The sequence below is a fragment of the Eleginops maclovinus genome, chromosome 5, assembly GCF_036324505.1.
Source record: "Eleginops maclovinus isolate JMC-PN-2008 ecotype Puerto Natales chromosome 5, JC_Emac_rtc_rv5, whole genome shotgun sequence".
Taxonomy (NCBI): Eukaryota; Metazoa; Chordata; class Actinopteri; order Perciformes; family Eleginopidae; genus Eleginops; species Eleginops maclovinus.
Window position 1 is genome coordinate 13,620,013 of NC_086353.1, and position 18,659 is coordinate 13,638,671.

General features: G+C 44.2%; 1 protein-coding gene across 3 annotated transcripts in view; it reads left to right on the plus strand.

Annotated features, from left to right (window-relative positions):
* klhl5 (kelch-like family member 5) overlaps nt 1–18,659 on the plus strand; it is a 54,904-nt gene that overhangs the window by 14,311 nt on the left and 21,934 nt on the right. The window contains exon 1 of one of the 3 annotated variants that reach the window (XM_063883351.1): nt 15,281–15,973. The exons of the other annotated variants lie outside the window; for them this stretch is intronic. Within the exon in view, the coding sequence (XP_063739421.1) occupies nt 15,369–15,973 (605 nt within the window). The 5' untranslated portion in view covers nt 15,281–15,368. Of the gene's footprint in view, nt 1–15,280; nt 15,974–18,659 lie in introns of those variants that run through there. 3 annotated transcript variants of the gene reach the window in all.

Genomic DNA, 18,659 nt, shown 5'->3' on the forward strand with positions numbered 1-18,659 from the left:
ACCTCTTTAGCAAATGGGGCTGGCTTAGGTGTTTTTATGTGATATGGTTGTATATGATTGCAAAGTCGTGCTGCCTACCTCTATCTGAAGCTGGTCTCAGGTGGAATGAGAATGGCTTCCTTCCTCTTTCCCTGGACATCCACTGTTTGATGCTCTGACTTGTGTTGCCTTTTTTTTTTTTTTTTTTTCATTTTGACTCTTTCTGGGTTTTTACAATTCTATCTTCCTGTTGTTGTGGCATGTCAGGTTTAGTATTCAATTTCAGGCTCTTTCAGGACCTGTTTTTTACTTTTGCTTTGAAGGCAAGTCACAGAAATACAACATAAATTACTTGTGACTGAAAGTGGCTAAATAAAGTGGAACATTGAGAAACTAGGATCAGATATTTCCCTCCGGAATTGAGGTAGACCAAAAACAGAGCTAAAGAAAATAAATATTGGACTTAGATTTACCTGTAGCCATAGCCACAACTCCAAATGTTAATGTCGCTCTGTTTCTGGTGTACTCATAAACAGTATATCGACTGTGCTGCAGTATTTTGAATGTTATGGCTAACAAATTAACTGAGAGACAATGAGGTATGATTTGTGTGCATGTTTTCTATATATATATATATATATATAAAAATAAAAAGAGTTGTGGTAAGAGGAGGGAGAGCAACGTGATTTAGTGCTGTGTCGGCAGTAAGGCGTCAACGGCTTCTTCAGAGATGAAGCCATTGTAAAGCTTTATGACTCTTTATGGAGAAATGACGACGTTTCAGGAAGAGATTATTGTTATGAGCGAACCTTTAAAGGGGATGAAGGTTTCCAGACTCATCATCCTTGTGGCTCTGATTTGTCTCACTGCCTGCCTGGTCTGAGTCACTTGATATTCGTCGTATGTGCTCAGAATACAGTTTGTCCTTGACTCTTTCTCCTGTCCCCTCCTCAGTATTTTGTTCACTCAAAGAAATATGGGAGGCCACTAATGCCAACATTCCAAGGTTTTAAGAGTCAACAGCATCTGTTATTTTCAGGTGTGAGTGTGTCTGTCTTTGTGAATGGGGTAGGCAGTACTTGAAAGGATGGCGCGCTAAATCGGGCTAAAGTGGGTTGAGTTTACAGGAAGCCCAGAGCCATCGTAGTGCAGCATCTCTTTTGTATCCTTTCTTGTTTCACTTTCTCCCTCCCTCTCTTCTCTCCTCTGCTGTAACCTTCTCTGGTGAGAAAATGCCATGTCAATAAAAGCTTTTTAACATGAGGCAAAATCAATGTGCTCCAATTGCACGTTCTTTCATCCTGCCAATTGAACAAATTAGTTGCCCTGCTCCTGCACACAGGGTGGTTTCTGGGTAAAAATGCTGTTTAAGATAAATAGAAAGCTACTTTATTTAATACAAGATACAATAAGATACAAATAAAAGAAAAATGAAAGTGAAAATTTGCTGCAGTTCTGTACTGTATATATATTTCAGTAGTTTTGTGTGTGGCCCTTAAAGCCTTGTTTATGTAGAAATAACTTAAGATGAACACTTAACACTTTAAGGTGCTTTATTGGTCGCAGTTCACACCATCAACCTTTATTGTCTTGAAAGGGAAAGGAGGCTTGCAGGCAGGGTTGCAATAAAGATGCATCATAAAAACACACAAACATAAAAGCTCAATAAAATGCATGATAAATAGACAAATAATATACCCACATCAGTTGTTAGGATCAGGCAATAAATCTATGATTGAAATTATCAATCAAAAAGTCATTTGGGAGATCCCTTGAGAATCATAGTAACTCCTTTTTTATGTAAGAGTTGAGAAAGAGAAGTTAGAACCATACAGTGCTGTATTCAGACATGTTTTTAGATTTTCTACTTTTTGTAGAAAATCAAAGCAGCTTTATTCATCACAAAGAAACAAGTGCTTTTTACATTTAAGTACCAGCTAGATCTTAATTCAACAGTTGAAAGCTCCATAAAATTAAATTAAGTGGATTTGAGTTGTGATTATCTTGTTTATACGTTTTTACTGAAATAGTTTTTTCTTTTTACATTTGTTCAATCTAATTAGCATCATGGGGTAAGCTTGAATTCCCCTACACTCTGAAATGAGTCATTGTTGGAGGATGAAGTGGGTGATCAATTGTCGAGTGGTCTTTCTTTCTGCTGTTTTGTGGAGGCTTGTATGCATTATTTGTGTTGTGATGCGTGTTGTGGTGCTTTTGGTAAAGCTCTTCAAGCATATACTGAGAAAGCTTGATGAAAGCTGAACACAACATATCTCTCTCTGTCTTCTGCCTGGTTTATAAATTGTGAGTTATTTCTAGAGCTGACTATTCATGTCACATCATGTGGCAGCAGCTTCTAATAAAGAGATTAAAATGATGAGATCATTTGATGTTATGATGGGAAAGTGGCACACCCAAACACAGTTTCTCATGCGAGAAAGCACTTTTTGTGGGGGGAAATGCTTTTCATGAGTTCACGACTAAAGGAGAGGTTGTGGGAGAAAGCTTGCTGGTAGATTGTATGTTTTGAGCATACTGGCGTTGCCTACATTTTGCAATAAAAGTCATGTATGATTATAACCATACATCAGCGAGAACATTCAAGCCATTACGGTTTGATTAACATTTTATCACCCATCTCTATACTCTCTTTGGACACACACATACACACACTTTTCTGTCATCCAATGATTCTAAAAGCTTACTTGTGATAAACCAAGTACTGAGGGCCAGTTATGAGATAATAAGCTGCAGTGTCAGCGTCCTCTAAATGCCCCCCCATCCTGCAGTAATTATAGACAAGGTCTGAGGGTCTTTCTTTCCTTCCCATCTTTAAAACACCCTTTAATTCTTATATTAGCATGCCTTTATTTTGCTATTAACCACTGATATTGAGGCAAATAGCCCACAGTTTAAGTGTTTTAAGTGACCTACAGTGCGCTAAAGAATTAGTTTGAACCTCATGTAAGAAGCTTCCCCAACGAAATTCTTACTTATATTTGATGTTTCCCTTTGTTTCTCATCCACCATTCTATTCTATCTGACAATTTCCTGACTCATTGAATGACTCGTTCTTTTAATAAACAAACCTTATCTCGTCTGCTAAGGTACTGTACTTCTTAGCACACACACATTGACACAAACACACAGACACACATGTAAACCAATCATTGTGTTCGGATTAACAGGCACACTGTAAACTGCATCAATAGGTAATCCAGGGGGCATATTTATGTGGGTATTGGGTGTTCTCAGAGACAAGCGAAAAAGTTTATGTAAATTAGATTTTTATTTGGAAAGCATTAGTAGATGTATTGTTTTGCTGGATGCTGTGTTTTGCTCAAACTTCATGTAGGGAGTGGGAAATAAGCATGACTTATTAGTCGAGAATGGGCACAATTATGTCATAAAGACTCGGTTCTCAGTTACTTGTCATTTATTTTCTTGCTGCTCCTTCTTTCTCTATTCCAGTCAGTGAATTCCTGCATTATCTCAATTTGGTTGGGAAGATATTTTCTCTATAGGTTGTCAGTGCAAAAATATGTAAAAGGAAGAATTTGGACTTGGCAGACTATTTACTTTAAGAAGATAAGACAGTGCTGTACTATCTCTTTGATAGCTATAATAATATTAATTGATCACATTTTAATTATCTTTCACCTCTCTTGCTCAATTTTTCCCTATTCATATGCCCGTTCTGTTCCCTCTGTGTCCCGTTGTTTTCTCATAGGTTTGTGGATCAATGATCAAGGGCGGGTAAGGTGACCTTCCTCTGACGGTCCAATTTGAGAGCTTGCTGGATAGAGCGCTGCCTCATCCAAAGACGAAAATGCCTCTCATGCACACATTTCTTTACCAACAGGAGCCGAGTGGACCAGAGTATACAGTATTAGCTTTGCTGGCATGAATGTGTGTCATAGTTAAGGATGGACAATGGAGTTGCACCAGCTGATTGAGGATGGCTTTACTAATTGTGGAAAAATTGGTTTCTTCCTCAACTGTTTTTACTGCAGCTGCCTTCAGCATAAATCAGTTTCTATTTGTGTCAAATTTAACTTAGGTAAGGCTTTCCATGATGAATAACCCTTCAAGGAATAAATGTAAATAAATATAAAAGCCTAAAGAGACCTAAACTTAACCTATGTGTATCTAATCCAACCATGTTTAAAGAGATGCCAAAATTATGTTGGTAGGAAGAGCCCAACACAACCTAAACCTGCATTAATTCAGATCCTATCGACAATGGATGGGATGTCTTTTGATACGATGAACCTATCACAGGGAATGATTGCCTTAGATTTCAGTTCCCCTCAGCTTCACTGAGCCTGCTAGAGTCTTTCAACTTGTTGTTTTGGTTTAACAGCATTTAACGATAAGCTTAAGTATTATTTTACATAAACGAAGCCTTTGCACCTATCTACATGTATGTAAACTGTAGGCCATCAATTTCCTCAAAAATGTATTAATATTGCAAGTAAGGTTATTTTGCCCAAAGCAGATGTGAGTTCTGGTTTCTGGTAGACTCTGACTCTTTTCTCTAACCCACAGCAACCAAGTCTTCTTCCCTGCAAATTGTCCGCTCACTTGTTTTTCTAGTCAAAGTGAACTAATTAATGTAAACACATGGCCATTAATATTATAATAAATAATTAGACAAGGCAAATTAAGTTATGTGAACGTGACTCCTAAGTACATGCGTAGCACTTCATTACTCGGTGTCAAAACTGAAAGACTGCCAAAAGAACTTAATAAGGCCATCATTTGTCAATGTTGTGCTAATAGCTTCTCCTGCTGCTCCTAACTCAACAATATATCCATATGCATGTATAATATTATAAATTATTTCACTTTATTCAGAGTGGTAAGGGAAAAAAATCCCAATATAATCTTACATCCCAAGCATTTGTTTTTTCAAAGCTTTAGGACCAGTGTAACACCTCAAATAATTCATCAAAGTATCGACGGTCTGCTGGTTCCAACATCTGTCTCTCTCTTACGACTTGTGACTTGTTTCTACGAAAGCTTTAGGCTGTGATTGGCTTGTGGCAGCAGGGCAGAGTAAATTATTAAGGCCATATCTTTATTAAATGCTCCCACCCCCCTCTTTTTCTCTCTCTTTCCATCTCTCTCTCTCCCTCGTGTTTTCTACTTCCTCTTCTCCCTCAACACTCAGCCCATTTAGGAAGAGAGTGAACAGGATGAGAAGGCAGTGTGGGGGGAGAAAAGCATAAAGGGAAAATAACATAGAGACATGTGGTGAGTGTAGATGGACAAAATTGAGAAAGAATGTCAGTCGGGGAAATAGGAAAAAGAGCTATTGGAAAACTAGAGAGAGAGGGTGGAGTGACAGAGAGGATAGTTAGGATAAATTGCACAACAAGCACTGTTCTCCCCCTGCCACCTACCCTGCAAAGACACCTGAGTGCTTCATGAAAAAGCAGGTGTGTGTGCAGTTGGCTGTCACTAAAGAGCTGTTTGCCTTCCAAATGTGTGAGGGCAGAGAGAAAGGAAGAGAGGTAGACGAGGCGAGATGGTTCACGACAGACAAAGAAAAAAAGGGAGTTGTTTTCATGTCCATAAATATTTCAGTATGTGTATTATTTCCTGTTGTGTTCAGCTGCAAACTATGCATCAGTGGTTTTAGCAGCGGCAAACGAGAGCACGCCCATACGCACACACACACACACACACACACACACACACACACACACACACACACACACACACACACACACACACACACACACACACACACACACACACACACACACACACACACACTCTCAAACACTTCCACACAAATAAGAGGATTAGTGATCATTTGTGTCGTTTTGCACACAGAGGTGTAATTTATGTAAAGATGGAATTCTTGCTATGAGAATGTCTGTCTACTGAAAATAAATGGGTTGGTTATTAGTGTACCTTCTTTTTTATCTTTTCAATTTACCAGCACCCACTTAGCATAACTCTTCACTGCTACTCCATTAAATATAAGTGCACCACCTCTTTTTTGCTGATGGCAGGTGTCTTAATCTTCTCACTTTTCCAGGATATAACTTTAGTCTCTAAGGTTACTTTAATCATTATGTCCAACAAAGGATATATGCCTAATGTGAAAGGGATTGTTTGTACTGATGTACATTATTTTGGAAGAGGGAGGATAACGGGTTTTGCTTTACTCTGACTGCCCAGGCAGCTGCTTTGAATGAAAAAAACACATGAACCCACCTACCCAGCATTAAATAGCAGTGAGACACAATGTATTTGTTCTACAGGAGTTGGTGGAGACCTAACAAGAGCTAGAAAAAACTAAATGTTGGACTTGCATTATTTAGGTTTAAAAACATGACGCAGCTGTTTGTAACATACATGCGGTGTGATGCCCATAATTAGCACAAATATCTGTTATAAAAGATCTGTTCCTGCAGATTTAAGGCTGGACTTAATCAAGCCAAGTAACATTGTTCAACGAACACGTGAAAAAAACTACAGATGTTGACTAAAGTGCTTAAAACCAATAACAACATTTAAATGATCAAAATAAAACAGAGTTTATACTGTTAGCAGGCTATGGTAAGGAGGCGCCCAGGTGGCATCCTCACTAGGTGCCCGAACCACCTCAACTGGCTCCTTTCAACGCGAAGGAGCAGCGGTTCTACTCCGAGTCCCTCCCGGATGACTGAACTTCTCACCTTATCCCTAAGGGAGATGCCAGCCACCCTGCGGAGAAATCCCATTTCGGCCGCTTGTATCCGCGATCTCGTTCTTCCGGTCATGACCCATCCTTCATGACCATAGGTGAGGGTAGGAACGAAGATGGCCCGGTAGACAGAGAGCTTTGCCTTGTTGCTCAGCTCTCTTTTCGTCACAACGGTGCGGTAAAGCGACTGCAGTACCGCTCCCGCTGCTCCGATTCTCCGGCCCATCTCACGCTCCATTGTTCCCTCACTCGAGAACAAGACCCCGAGATACTTGAACTCCTTCACTTGGGGTAAGGCTTCATTCCCTACCTGGAGTGGACAATCCATCGGTTTCCTGCTGAGAACCATGGCCTCAGATTTGGAGATGCTGATCCTCATCCCAGCCGAGTCACACTCGGCCGCGAACCGATCCAGTGAGTGCTGAAGGTCACAGACCGATGAAGCCATTAGGACCACATCATCTGCAAAAAGCAGTGGTGCAATCCTTAGCCCACCGAACTGCAAACCCCCTCCCCCACGACTACGCCTCGAAATCCTGTCCATGAATATCACAAACAGGATTGGTGACAAAGCGCAGCCCTGGCGAAGGCCAACCCTCACCGGAAATCGGTCCGACGTGCTACCGAGGACCCGGACACAGCTCTCGCTTTGAGAGTACAGAGATTGGATGGCCCTGAGTAGAGACCCCCTCACCCCATATTCCCGCAGCACCTCCCACAGTATCTCCCTGGGAACCCGGTCAAACGCCTTCTCCAAATCCACAAAGCACATGTAGACCGGATGATCGTACTCCCAGGCCCCCTCCAGGATCCTTGCGAGAGTGAAAAGCTGGTCCGTCATTCCAGGACCAGGACGAAAACCGCATTGTTCCTCTTCAATCTGAGGTTCGACAATCGGCCGGACCCTCCTTTCCAGCACCTTAGAGTAAACTTTCCCGGGGAGGCTGAGTAATGTGATGCCTCTGTAATTGGCACACACCCTCTGATCCCCCTTTTTAAAGAGAGGAACCACCACCCCGGTCTGCCACTCCTTCGGTACTGTTTCCGACTTCCACGCAATGTTGACAAGACGTGTCAACCATGACAGTCCCTCAACACCCAGAGCCTTCAGCATTTCTGGGCGGATCTCATCCACCCCCGGGGCTTTGCCACTGTGGAGCTGTTTAACTACCTCAGGGACTTCCCCCCGTGAGATTGGAATTGATCCCCCTTCATACTCCAGCTCCGCCTCTAACATAGAGTGCGGAGTTGTCGGATTCAGGAGTTCCTCAAAGTGTTCCTTCCACCGCCCTAACACACTATCAGTTGAGGTCAACAGCGCCCCATCCTTACTGTACACAGCTTGGATGGTACCCTGCTTCCCCCTCCTGAGGTGTCGGACGGTTTTCCAGAACAACTTTGGTGCCGACCGAAAGTCCTTCTCCATGGCTTCTCCGAACTTCTCCCACACCCGCTGCTTTGCCTCGGCCACGGCTGAGGCTGCTGCCCTTCGGGCCTGTCGATACCTTGCAACTGCGTCAGGAATACCCAGGGATAACATATCCTGAAAGGCCTCCTTCTTCAGTCGGACGGCTTCCCTGACCACCGGTGTCCACCACGAGGTTCGAGGGTTACCGCCCCTTGAGGCACCTAAGACCTTGAGACCACAGCTCCCTGCCGCAGCTTCGGCAATAGAGGCTTTGAACACCGCCCACTCTGGTTCAATGTCCCCAGCCTCCACAGGGATGCCTGAAAAGCTCTGCCGGAGGAGTGAGTTGAAGGCCTCCTGGAAATGGGACTCCTCCAGACGTTCCCAGTTCACCCGCACTACACATTTGGGCTTACCAGGTCTGTCCAGAGGCTTCCCCCGCCACTCGACCCAACTCACCACCAGATGGTGATCAGTTGACAACTCCGCCCCTCTCTTCACCCGAGTGTCCAAAACATGCGGCATCAGATCCGATGATACGATAACAAAATCAATCATGGACCTTCTGCCTAGGGTGCTCTGGTACCACGTACACTTATGAGCATCCTTATGTTCGAACATGGTGTTTGTTATGGCCAATCCATGACTAGCACAGAAGTCCAGTAGCAAACCACCACTCCGGTTCAGATCAGGGGGGCCGTTCCTCCCAATCACGCCCTTCCAAGTGTCTCCATCATTGCCCACGTGTGCGTTGAAGTCTCCCAGCAAGACTAAGGAGTCCCCTTCAGGAGCCCCATACAGGACTTCTTTCAGGGTCTCCAAGAAGGCCGAATACTCTGAACTGCTGTTTGGTGCATAAGCACACACAACAGTCAGAGTTTTCCCCCCCATGACCCGCAGGCGTAGGGAGGCGACCCTCTCGTCCACTGGGGTAAACTCCAACAAAGCGGCACTCAACCGGGGGCTTGTGAGTATCCCCACACCCGCTCGGCACCTCACACCTTGGGCAACTCCGGAGAAGAATAGAGTCCAACCCTTATCCAGAAGTAAGGTTCCAGAGCCGACGCTGTGCGTAGAGGTGAGCCCCACCAGATCCAACTGGTAACGCTCCACCTCCCGCACAAGCTCCGGCTCCTTCCCCCCAGAGAGGTGACATTCCACGTCCCCAAAGCCAACTTCTGTCGCCTGAGTCTGGTCCGTCGAGACCCTCTGCTTTCACTGCCACCCTTCTGGCAGCGCACCCGACCCCATCGTTGTTTCCCGTAGGTGGTGGGCCCGCGGGACGGAGAAGCGGAGGTGTTGCCCACGTTGCTTTTTCGGGCTGTGCCCGGCTGGGCTCCGTGGCAAGCCCGGCCACCAGACGCTCGCTGACGAGTCCTCGTTCTGGGCCTGGATCCAGAAGGGGACCCCGGGCTTCCTCCGGGCCGGGTATCCTCGCTTCCAATTGTGTTATTCATGGAGTCTTTTTGATTAATATCAGAACCAAGATACAATAATTACACAACTTACAAAGTACACAAAAATAGATAGGTATAGCAGCCAGGTATATATTGCACAGTTACTATTGGCATATATATATACAGTATATATATATATTGCATATAAACATATTGCACATAATTGGTATTGAAAGCTGCTGTAACAGGCTGCCACTTTGCAGACCAAAATCACTAAAAGAAAAATGTTAAGGGTGAACTAAGGTGGGGTTACGCTTGATCATTTTTGCACTGACTGGGTACTTGAAATGGCAAAGGGGAACTGATCTGAGAACACCAGATACAATATATAGGCTTCTGTGAGTTAATGCAGTTCTATTAACATCAAATAAGGGAATATTAAATATCAATTTGATATGACTGGTAACAGAAAGCACAGGGGAGATTAATTCTCTCCTGTTGTTACCAGTGAGGAGTCTTGCTAGTTCATTTTAGGAAGATTGTATGCCGTCATACTTCACTATATTGGGGATGTGTTTACGCATGGTTTTCATGCTTTGTTGATATTATTAGATGGTCTCTGGTAGCCATTTTTGTAGCTGCTGCTGCTGCTGGAGGGCAGGTTATGAATTGTCAGGGGGTCAAATAATCTCATAACATCTGCTCATAAACTTCTGTTTGTCCTACAGCAGCAGAATTAAAGGTCATAGTTGAACAGGTGTGCACACCAAGGCCAAATCTCAGTCCCCGACAGATCAATGGCTGCTTCTGCTCACAGAAGATGTGTGTGGGTGTGTGTTAGGCCAGGGGATGAGGTAATAAGGACTTTGATTAGACTGGATAAAGCCAAAAGCCATTGCTTTTCAGCTGTGCCTTCTACCATCATCATCCTCTTTGTGCTCTGGGGTTGCTAAACAGATGCACAGCTCAACAAATGTGGTTAAATTTGGCAGTTCGCATCCTTTATTTTCCCTCCCTGCTTTTCTCCTCTTGGGCAATTAGAGGAACCAGAGCTAGCAAGCCAGACGATAGCCATTATGTCGTCTTTGTGTGTATACCCATGCGATGTGCTTTAGGGCAAAAAGGGAGAAACCATTTTCTCTTCCCATAGCAACAGGAATGGATCAAAGTAATTGGACAAATGTGTTTACACCTGGGCAGTGCAAAGCTTTATGTGCATATAAGTGTATTTGTGTGTGTTTGTGTGCTTTTTATGCCCCCCAGACCCAAAACGCTTTGCATACATTAGCACACATCTTTTGAAACAAACACACACACACACACACACACACACACACACACACACACACACACACACACACACACACACACACACACACACACCTTCAGTAAAACTAAATGTCTCTACATTACTGTTGAATAAAACATGGTAGTAAAAGTGTGTCAAAGTGCAGAGAGAGCAAGATGGGGGGTTTCTGCTCCAATATAAGATCAGAAAGGAAGCATTTGCCTTCTTGTACGGGCAATGCATATTACAGAGTGCAGTTTGGTTGTTTTGTTCCTTTGCTGCTCTGTTCTCATCTCTTTTATCTCACAGGCCTCTTGTTTACTTCTTTCTGTCTCATTCTCTGTCTGTCTCACTGTCTGTGTTCCTTTTCCTCCCACTCATTACAATCTGCTGTATCTGCGTTCAAAAGCCTCTACTAGTCGCACATACAAGACACACCTAATTAACGCAGGACCATCTCTTGAAAAGGGGAGGATAAAAGAAATGAAAGAACAAGGGTAATAGATGGGAAAGATGTGGAGGAGGAAATTAGTAAATGGACAAAGGAGGTTATTACAAGGTGTGATCAAAAGAGGGACAGAAAAGAAGATCAGGCATTACAGAAATGTATGAGCTGTTCCACTGATCAGCCGGCCGACACTGATTGTGGCGAAATAGAATCCTCCTCATGAACTACACCGCATATTTTTGTATCTGATGATAACATTTGCTGATGGAATGATAGTGAGCTTAATTCATTCCTTTATCTCACCTATTACTGTTGTTTCTTTTGGGGAAACAGGGACAGCATAGTCTGTCTGGAGCTAACACAAACACACGCATGCACGCACGCACGCACACATACACACACAAACACACACACACACACACACACACACACACACACACACACACACACACACACACACACACACACACACACACACACACACATCAGTTGAGTTGCATTGTTGGTACTATAGGCACTAGATTTAAACAAAAGGGAACAACACCTGTGCAAAAAAAAATCTTTATCCCAGTTTGTACATCGAATTTATACCCTTTTTTTTATTTGTCCATCACAAGGGGTGCCATGCTAAATGGGTGTAGTACTCTAAGCCCTATCTCTAACCCCAACTATTTTTACCAATCAATACCAGCTGCCTAACCCCTAAATTAAACCTCAACGTAATTCTAACCAGGTTTTTACCAAGCTGCCCTTTGAAGATCCCCCCCCATGTGAAAATGATGTAATTTAAGCAAAAACACAAAGACTTAAAAACGAATGTTCAAACATCGTGTCTCCTCCCATGCAAGCCTTGTTGCCCGTGAAATACATTTTCAGTTCAATAACATTGAATATTGTGCCTCCAGATCAATTTAATTGCAATCAAACATCCTCCCTCCTTCACGTTCATGTGTTGGGAGGAGCCGGCGTGTTGTTGTGGAGAGGTAATTATTTGCTTGACCAGTCTGAGCCTGCTTTGAGTCTCAAGGACGGACTCGCCTGCAGCTACAGTACCAACCAACACTGCAATCACAAAACGGAAATTGGCAGTGAGGTTTTGTGAAAGCGTGCGTGTGTGTTTTAGTTTTTGTCTGTCTGTATGCTGAAGGGCCCGTGACTTGAATCAAAGTGTGTCCTTGTGTTTTTGTGTGTATGCATGCAGAATGTATAGTGTGGTTCATATTTCTCAGAGCTATGTGTGTGTGTTTGGGCATACTCGCGTTTGTGAGTCAGGATGTGTGTATGTCTGTGAGCCTGTGTAGAGCAATGGCTCGTCCCTGCAGGGCTCCACCTTAGGGAATCACAGCCCCACCATAACACACACACACACACACACACACACACACACACACACACACACACACACACACACACACACACACACACACACACACACACACACACACACTCTTTTGTCACACTATAAAAGCAGGGATGGGGAGCAGGAAACTGAGATTGGAAAGGAGATTGGGGAGAAAATGGGAGTGTGGGTGGGGAGGGAAGGGAAGGGAACGTTTCAAAACGGCACAATGTGTGGAAGAGAGAAAACAGAAAGGAGGAAGTATAAGCAAGAAAATATATAAAGCTAGAAAGATATAGATTGGGAGGAGGCCATTTGAGGAAGAACATCGGGGATGAGAGATGAACTGATCCTCACAGATGGGCCAGACAGATAATCTTTAACTTTCCGGCCCTATAAAATCTTTTTTTTATGACAGCATTTCCCAGATGACTGCTACCTGTTTTTATATGGCTCTGTATTTTAGTGTGTGAATTTGGGTGGTGCAGAGTATTCAAAATATGCATGCTGCCATTTGTGTGTACATACGTATTCTGGTGTGCATGCGTGTGTGAATGTCCATAAATGGGATGATTATCGAGTGTAAAGTGTGTGTGAAAGGGATTTCATGGTGTCATTTTCTTTAGTGTGTTTTCTTTCCCTGAGTTTGTGTGAATGCGGGTGCGTCCAGTGTGGTGTGCAGCAGTAAAGCTGTGCCAGAGAGTTTTGAGTGATTGCCTTGAACTACCACAGCCAAGAGACCAATAACAGTAGGCGGCTCAAGAAGGCTACTGCCAAGTGACCAATGATTAGATCCAACAGAAGGAGACCAGAGCTGAATGGCCCGTCATTCCTCGGTTTCATCACTCCTCAGAGCGCAATTCCAACCCTCCCCTAGAAACTGGACGGCTTTTCTATTGTGAGTGTTTCAAAAATGCATTGGTTTACTCTCTGGATCCTTTAGTTGTGCTCAGGGCTCTGTAGCAGGGAGAGCATGTGGTTGGAAAGCGTGCTATGGTTGGAAATTACAAAGTTTGTTCAGCTCAATCAGATTGTCTTTTTACAAGTAAATGATCCAAACAGGCTGGATGTGGGAAATATTGTTCATGAGTTATCTATTCTAACTCTTCTAACGTTATTTCTCTGCCTTATTTAAAAGGGTTACTAGTTGTCGAGCTTACTTGCTGACTCCGCTTGTGTGTGTGTTCCTGTGTGTGTGTGTATTGAGTTGTAGCATTGTTCAGATTGAGCAGCAGCATGGTCCTGCACATAGTAGTCAGTACATCCTGAAGAAAAGCCCTGTGAAATCTGGCGTAAAAAAGCAGTATGAGTTTAATCTGCTGTATTCATCAGCTCCGTTCAGTCTTTAATTCATGGGTAGAAATGAGTCAGGCCTGGCTGTTGGCCTACGTGGCCAGTTTATGAGCAACACATCTTCCGTCTGTATATTTCACAAACTGACCTCGGCTGTTTGACTCATTGATTTCTGCTAGAGTGGGTCTCCTAAAGCATCCCTCCCCCCCCTGTTGACGGGACTTCGTCCTGAAACCACTTGGTTCCGGTTCTGTGACTCGGGCACATGCTGGGGTCTTCACAGGGTTATTGGGAAGGTGAGGAAGGCTCTGGCTGGCTGGTCTGCTGGGTGCCCCGGGCTTCTGGATGTGGATGGCTCCCACAGGACCTGCTCCCACTGATCATTACTGTCTATGAATAGCTGCTGCATTGCAGATGGAGGGAGGAGATGGAAAGGTACACTGAGGAAATTATGGAATGGGTAGAGAAGAGCTAATTCAATTCAATTTCCTGAAAATAAAAATCAGCACATCAGCCTATTGTTGTCAGATTTCAAAACAATTTGTGTGTGTGTGCAAGTAACAGACAAACGCAGAGACATGTATTGGAGTGACTGAAGACAGTGTTCATCTTATTATATTTCAGAGTCTTTCGTTAACATGTAATTATTGCTGAGCAGCCTTAGAAACCCTCATGTTCACTTATTATTGGATGCACAAATCCATATAGGACACTGCGATGTTTTTTCACTGAAGACTGTATCCTCAGTGTAAACAAAGACTGAGATATTCCTAAATTCATCACCAACATTAGCTTTAACCTAAAACCAAATCATAACCTAAAATAGAATGGCTAACCGTAGAGGGGGATACTTCTGAGTTTAAACCTCAACTTCACTTTGTAAACAAATGAATGTGTTAATGTGAATAAGGGCAAAAAGTGGTGCTTTTTGAATTTGTTGATTGGTGTGGTTCTTGTTTATGTAGACTCACACAGAAAGAGAAATAACATTCCCTCCTGTTACAGTATGGTAAACATGTTGCAAATACAAATTGACTGGTGGGTTTCACCTACTCTGCAGTATTATTGATCATTGTCTGGCCTTTTGAATGATGATGAGGATGCATGATGATGATGCAGATAAAAAGTAATGACCATTTCGCTCTTCTACAAAATTCCTGTGGCTTGCACTGGCAGAAATGTGACATTGATTTGCCCTTAATTCAAATGTTTGAGGTCTGGTTTCTGCATGCTTTGCCACTAAGGTTACAACTCAGACCTCTCTCTCGCTTATTCCCTCTCTCTCTGTCCTCTCTCTCTCTGTCCCTCACTCTCTCTCTCTCTCTCTCTCCTCACTCTCTCTCTCTCTCTCTCTCTCTCTCTCTCTCTCTCATACACTCCGCTCCATTCCGCTTACTTTGTCCAGTCGCGGTTAACGGACGGGCGGTTGCTAGGAGCGACGCGCGTACAGTATAGGAGCTTTAACGGCAGAAAGGCACGGGCTCTTCCCCGCCATTTCCCTGTGTAGAGCCCTGGAATGTCGAGTAGCGGCTCGGGCTCTTCCTCGCGGAAGGAGTTCGATGTAAAACAAATCCTCAGGATCCGATGGAGGTGGTTCGGTCACCCCGCGGTCCCTCCGCCTCAGTCCCCACCGCTCGGAGACTACTTTGCCGGGAGGAGGGCGGGCAGCAGCTCCGCAGATGGACCATCAGTAAGCGGCTCTAGCACTTCCAATTCAGCCAGCGCGGACCCTAGCTCCGGGGGTCACAGCGGGCTGGTGGCCAGCGGTAGTGCCGGGTCTAATCTGTGTCACGGCACGAACAGAAAGTTTGGTGATCCGCCCGGGAGTCGGGGCGGTCCGGGTGGAGCGGCAGCTGGAGCGACGGGAAGCTCCTGTCCCCGTTCCTTCAGCCAGCCGGAGTGTAGGAGCCCTGCTGCCGCGCTGTTGTGGGTCTCTCCGCCGCCTCACCGTCGCTCCCGTCCAGCTACGAGCATGGAGCCCCCCGGAGAGGCTCCCGTGCCCCCGCTGGTACCCGAGCCACCCGCTCCTGTCTGTGTGGAGGAGGAGGAGGCGGCGGAACTGGCAGCTTCGGGCACCGAGGAGAATAACAACCACCTGGAAACCGACTCCAGCTCCTGCAGGTATTGGAGGGGGTGCTTGAAGTGGTTTAATCTGGGTTTAATGTCTGCCTCGAGATATTGTAGGAAAAACTAAAGTTCTAGATCAAGGTCAGAAAAAGTCAGTGATGTTCTCAAACCCACCCCCTAAAGTTAGGGCAATAACATCTCTACTGGTTGAGTAAGAGAAAGCAAATGAGTGTTTCATATTTAGGAAGTTGAAGATAACTGACATTACTTACTTTACTGCAGTCATAATCATCATTACTGGCAGTTGCACACTGTGATGATTTCCTTCCTGAATATTAAAAGTAAATGCTAGATTTCCTGAGAAAGAAGCTGGTCACCCAGTATAATGCAGCAGTGGAGGTCCACAGAACAGATAGACATTTTAGAGAAAAATGATGGCTGAGTATCCTACCTTTGGGACAGCATGTGGTCCACTGATTTCTCCCCTCAACCTCTTAATGAGGCTCCAAGAACCACACTCTTGTAAATATGGGATTTTCCCAGTCAAATGAACAATATGACTCCAGGGCTCCTCATGTAGCTGGATACTACACTTGACATTTATATTGTTTTGTGTTCACTGATTCTCTTAGCTTAAAGCCTTCACAAATCCTCAGTGCTTTGCATGTTTCTGTGCATAGGCGTGATGGTGTGTTATGCATTGGTGTGGCCATCCAGCTGTTGTGTTGTAAAAAGGGCCTTTCATTATTAGTTGCCATAGAGACAGCAAAACAAGGCAATTAGGGCATCATTACTCCTGTCGAAGATTTATGTTTTTTTTTGTGATGCAGCTTTAAATGTGATAGAGTAAAGGGAAATACAGACTGTATGTGTGTGTTTACTATACTGGCATAATGATGCATCTTAAAGCCTCTTATTATACTTGTGTGTTCCCAAGACACACATCAGAAAATATAAATGATTCATACAGTAGGACATGCAAACACTTTAAAGCAGCTTTCAGTGGGAGCAAAACCTGATGTATTGATTCAAATTGATTAATGTTTGAACCGCTCATGATTTAACGGCATTGTATGATTGTGAGACAGAAAAAAGAAAATGAAAAGAAAAATATGGTTTTAGAAATGTCTGTTCTTATGCAAGGCTTGATGCCACACGTCTGGCAGTGTGAAATACCTGTATCCTCTGCCTACTGGTAATGCACATTTACACCCCAGCCTCATTAACATAAGCAAAGACAAAATGATGATGTAAACTTGAATATAATTTGAGTATGTGTTGTGCATATGTATGGGTGTCCGTCCCTGCAAATGGTGGTTGCCATACCAACACAGCTATTTCTAATTTCTATAGCTTCATTGCGTTTTTGGGTGATTTCTGTATGAATTCATCCCCTCCCTCTGAGAGCTCCTGTGTACAGCATGATATTCCAACAACGAGTGGCAGCATCCCAAGTGGGATCATGGAAAGGGACACACACTGAATCCCAGAGTGGCTGAAGGCTCGGCTCGACTCCACTGATCTCCTCCTCTCCTTTTTACTTTTTCACCCCCCCCTCCCTTTAATCCTGGTGTGCCTCCCTTACTCACTCTCTCTCCCCTCTCTGTCCCGTGTTCATCTATGCCCACCCTTGTGCATTCATTTGCTCTCTCTTTTTATCCCTTTTTTAATGTGTTGGGAAACAAAAGAGTTTGTATGTGTGTCACGGAGGGGGTTACATGTCACCAGGCACCGTGGCTGTATGATCATGGTGTACCAAGTTTCATTTGCATTAGCTGTTAGCCTACGGGCTAATCAGGCTAGATTGTTAGTCACAAGGGAGTGTGTGTGTGTGTGTGTGTGTGTGTGTGTGTGTGTGTGTGTGTGTGTGTGTGTGTGTGTGTGTGTGTGTGTGTGTGTGTGTGTGTGTGTGTGTGTGTGTGTGTGTGTGTGTGTGTGTGTGTGTGTGTGTGTGTGTGTGTGTGTGTGTGTGTGTGTGTGTGTGTGTGAGTGTGTGAGAAAGAGAAAGAGAGACAGGCAGGGAGAGAAACACTGAATGGCAGTGGTGTGAGTGTCCTTGCCTGGTGCAGGGGTTTAAAAAATCTGGCTGCATGTTGTTGCCCCAGACCCCAGACATATTCTCTCTCTATCTCTCCTTTTCCCTCCCTCGCTCTCTCTCTATCTCACTCTGTCAATGTTGAGTGCCTGCCAGGCTCAATTAAGGGGACTGGAAGGCAGCGTTCCCCCACTTCAAAGCCATCTCCTCTGGCAGTATTTAGCCACGTTCATTTGTTACATACTCACGTTCCGTTTGGACAAACACATACACTCACAAACACACCCTCAATAGGACAGGAAAGCTAGCCAAAAAATCCTCCTTGGAGGGTGAGATTAGGATAGGGGAGAGAGCACTGAGGTAAAGATGGATGTTGGGAGGATGGGATGAGGTGGAATGAATTGAGTGATGGATGAGATTATCTGAAGATATAAAAGTGAGGACGGAAAACTGATAGAGAGGAGCAGAGGACACGGGAAAACCACTCCTGCTATAGCACATCAGCTGGCAGCACACACACACACACACACACACACACACACACACACACACACACACACACACACACACACACACACACACACACACACACAGTAATTGTGTGCATGAATACACACATTGAATGCTAAGTACACCACTGTTTAGTTAGAACCTGTTTTATCAGTGACTTCATTTTTACATATTTTTAAGAGCCCAAAATTAGCA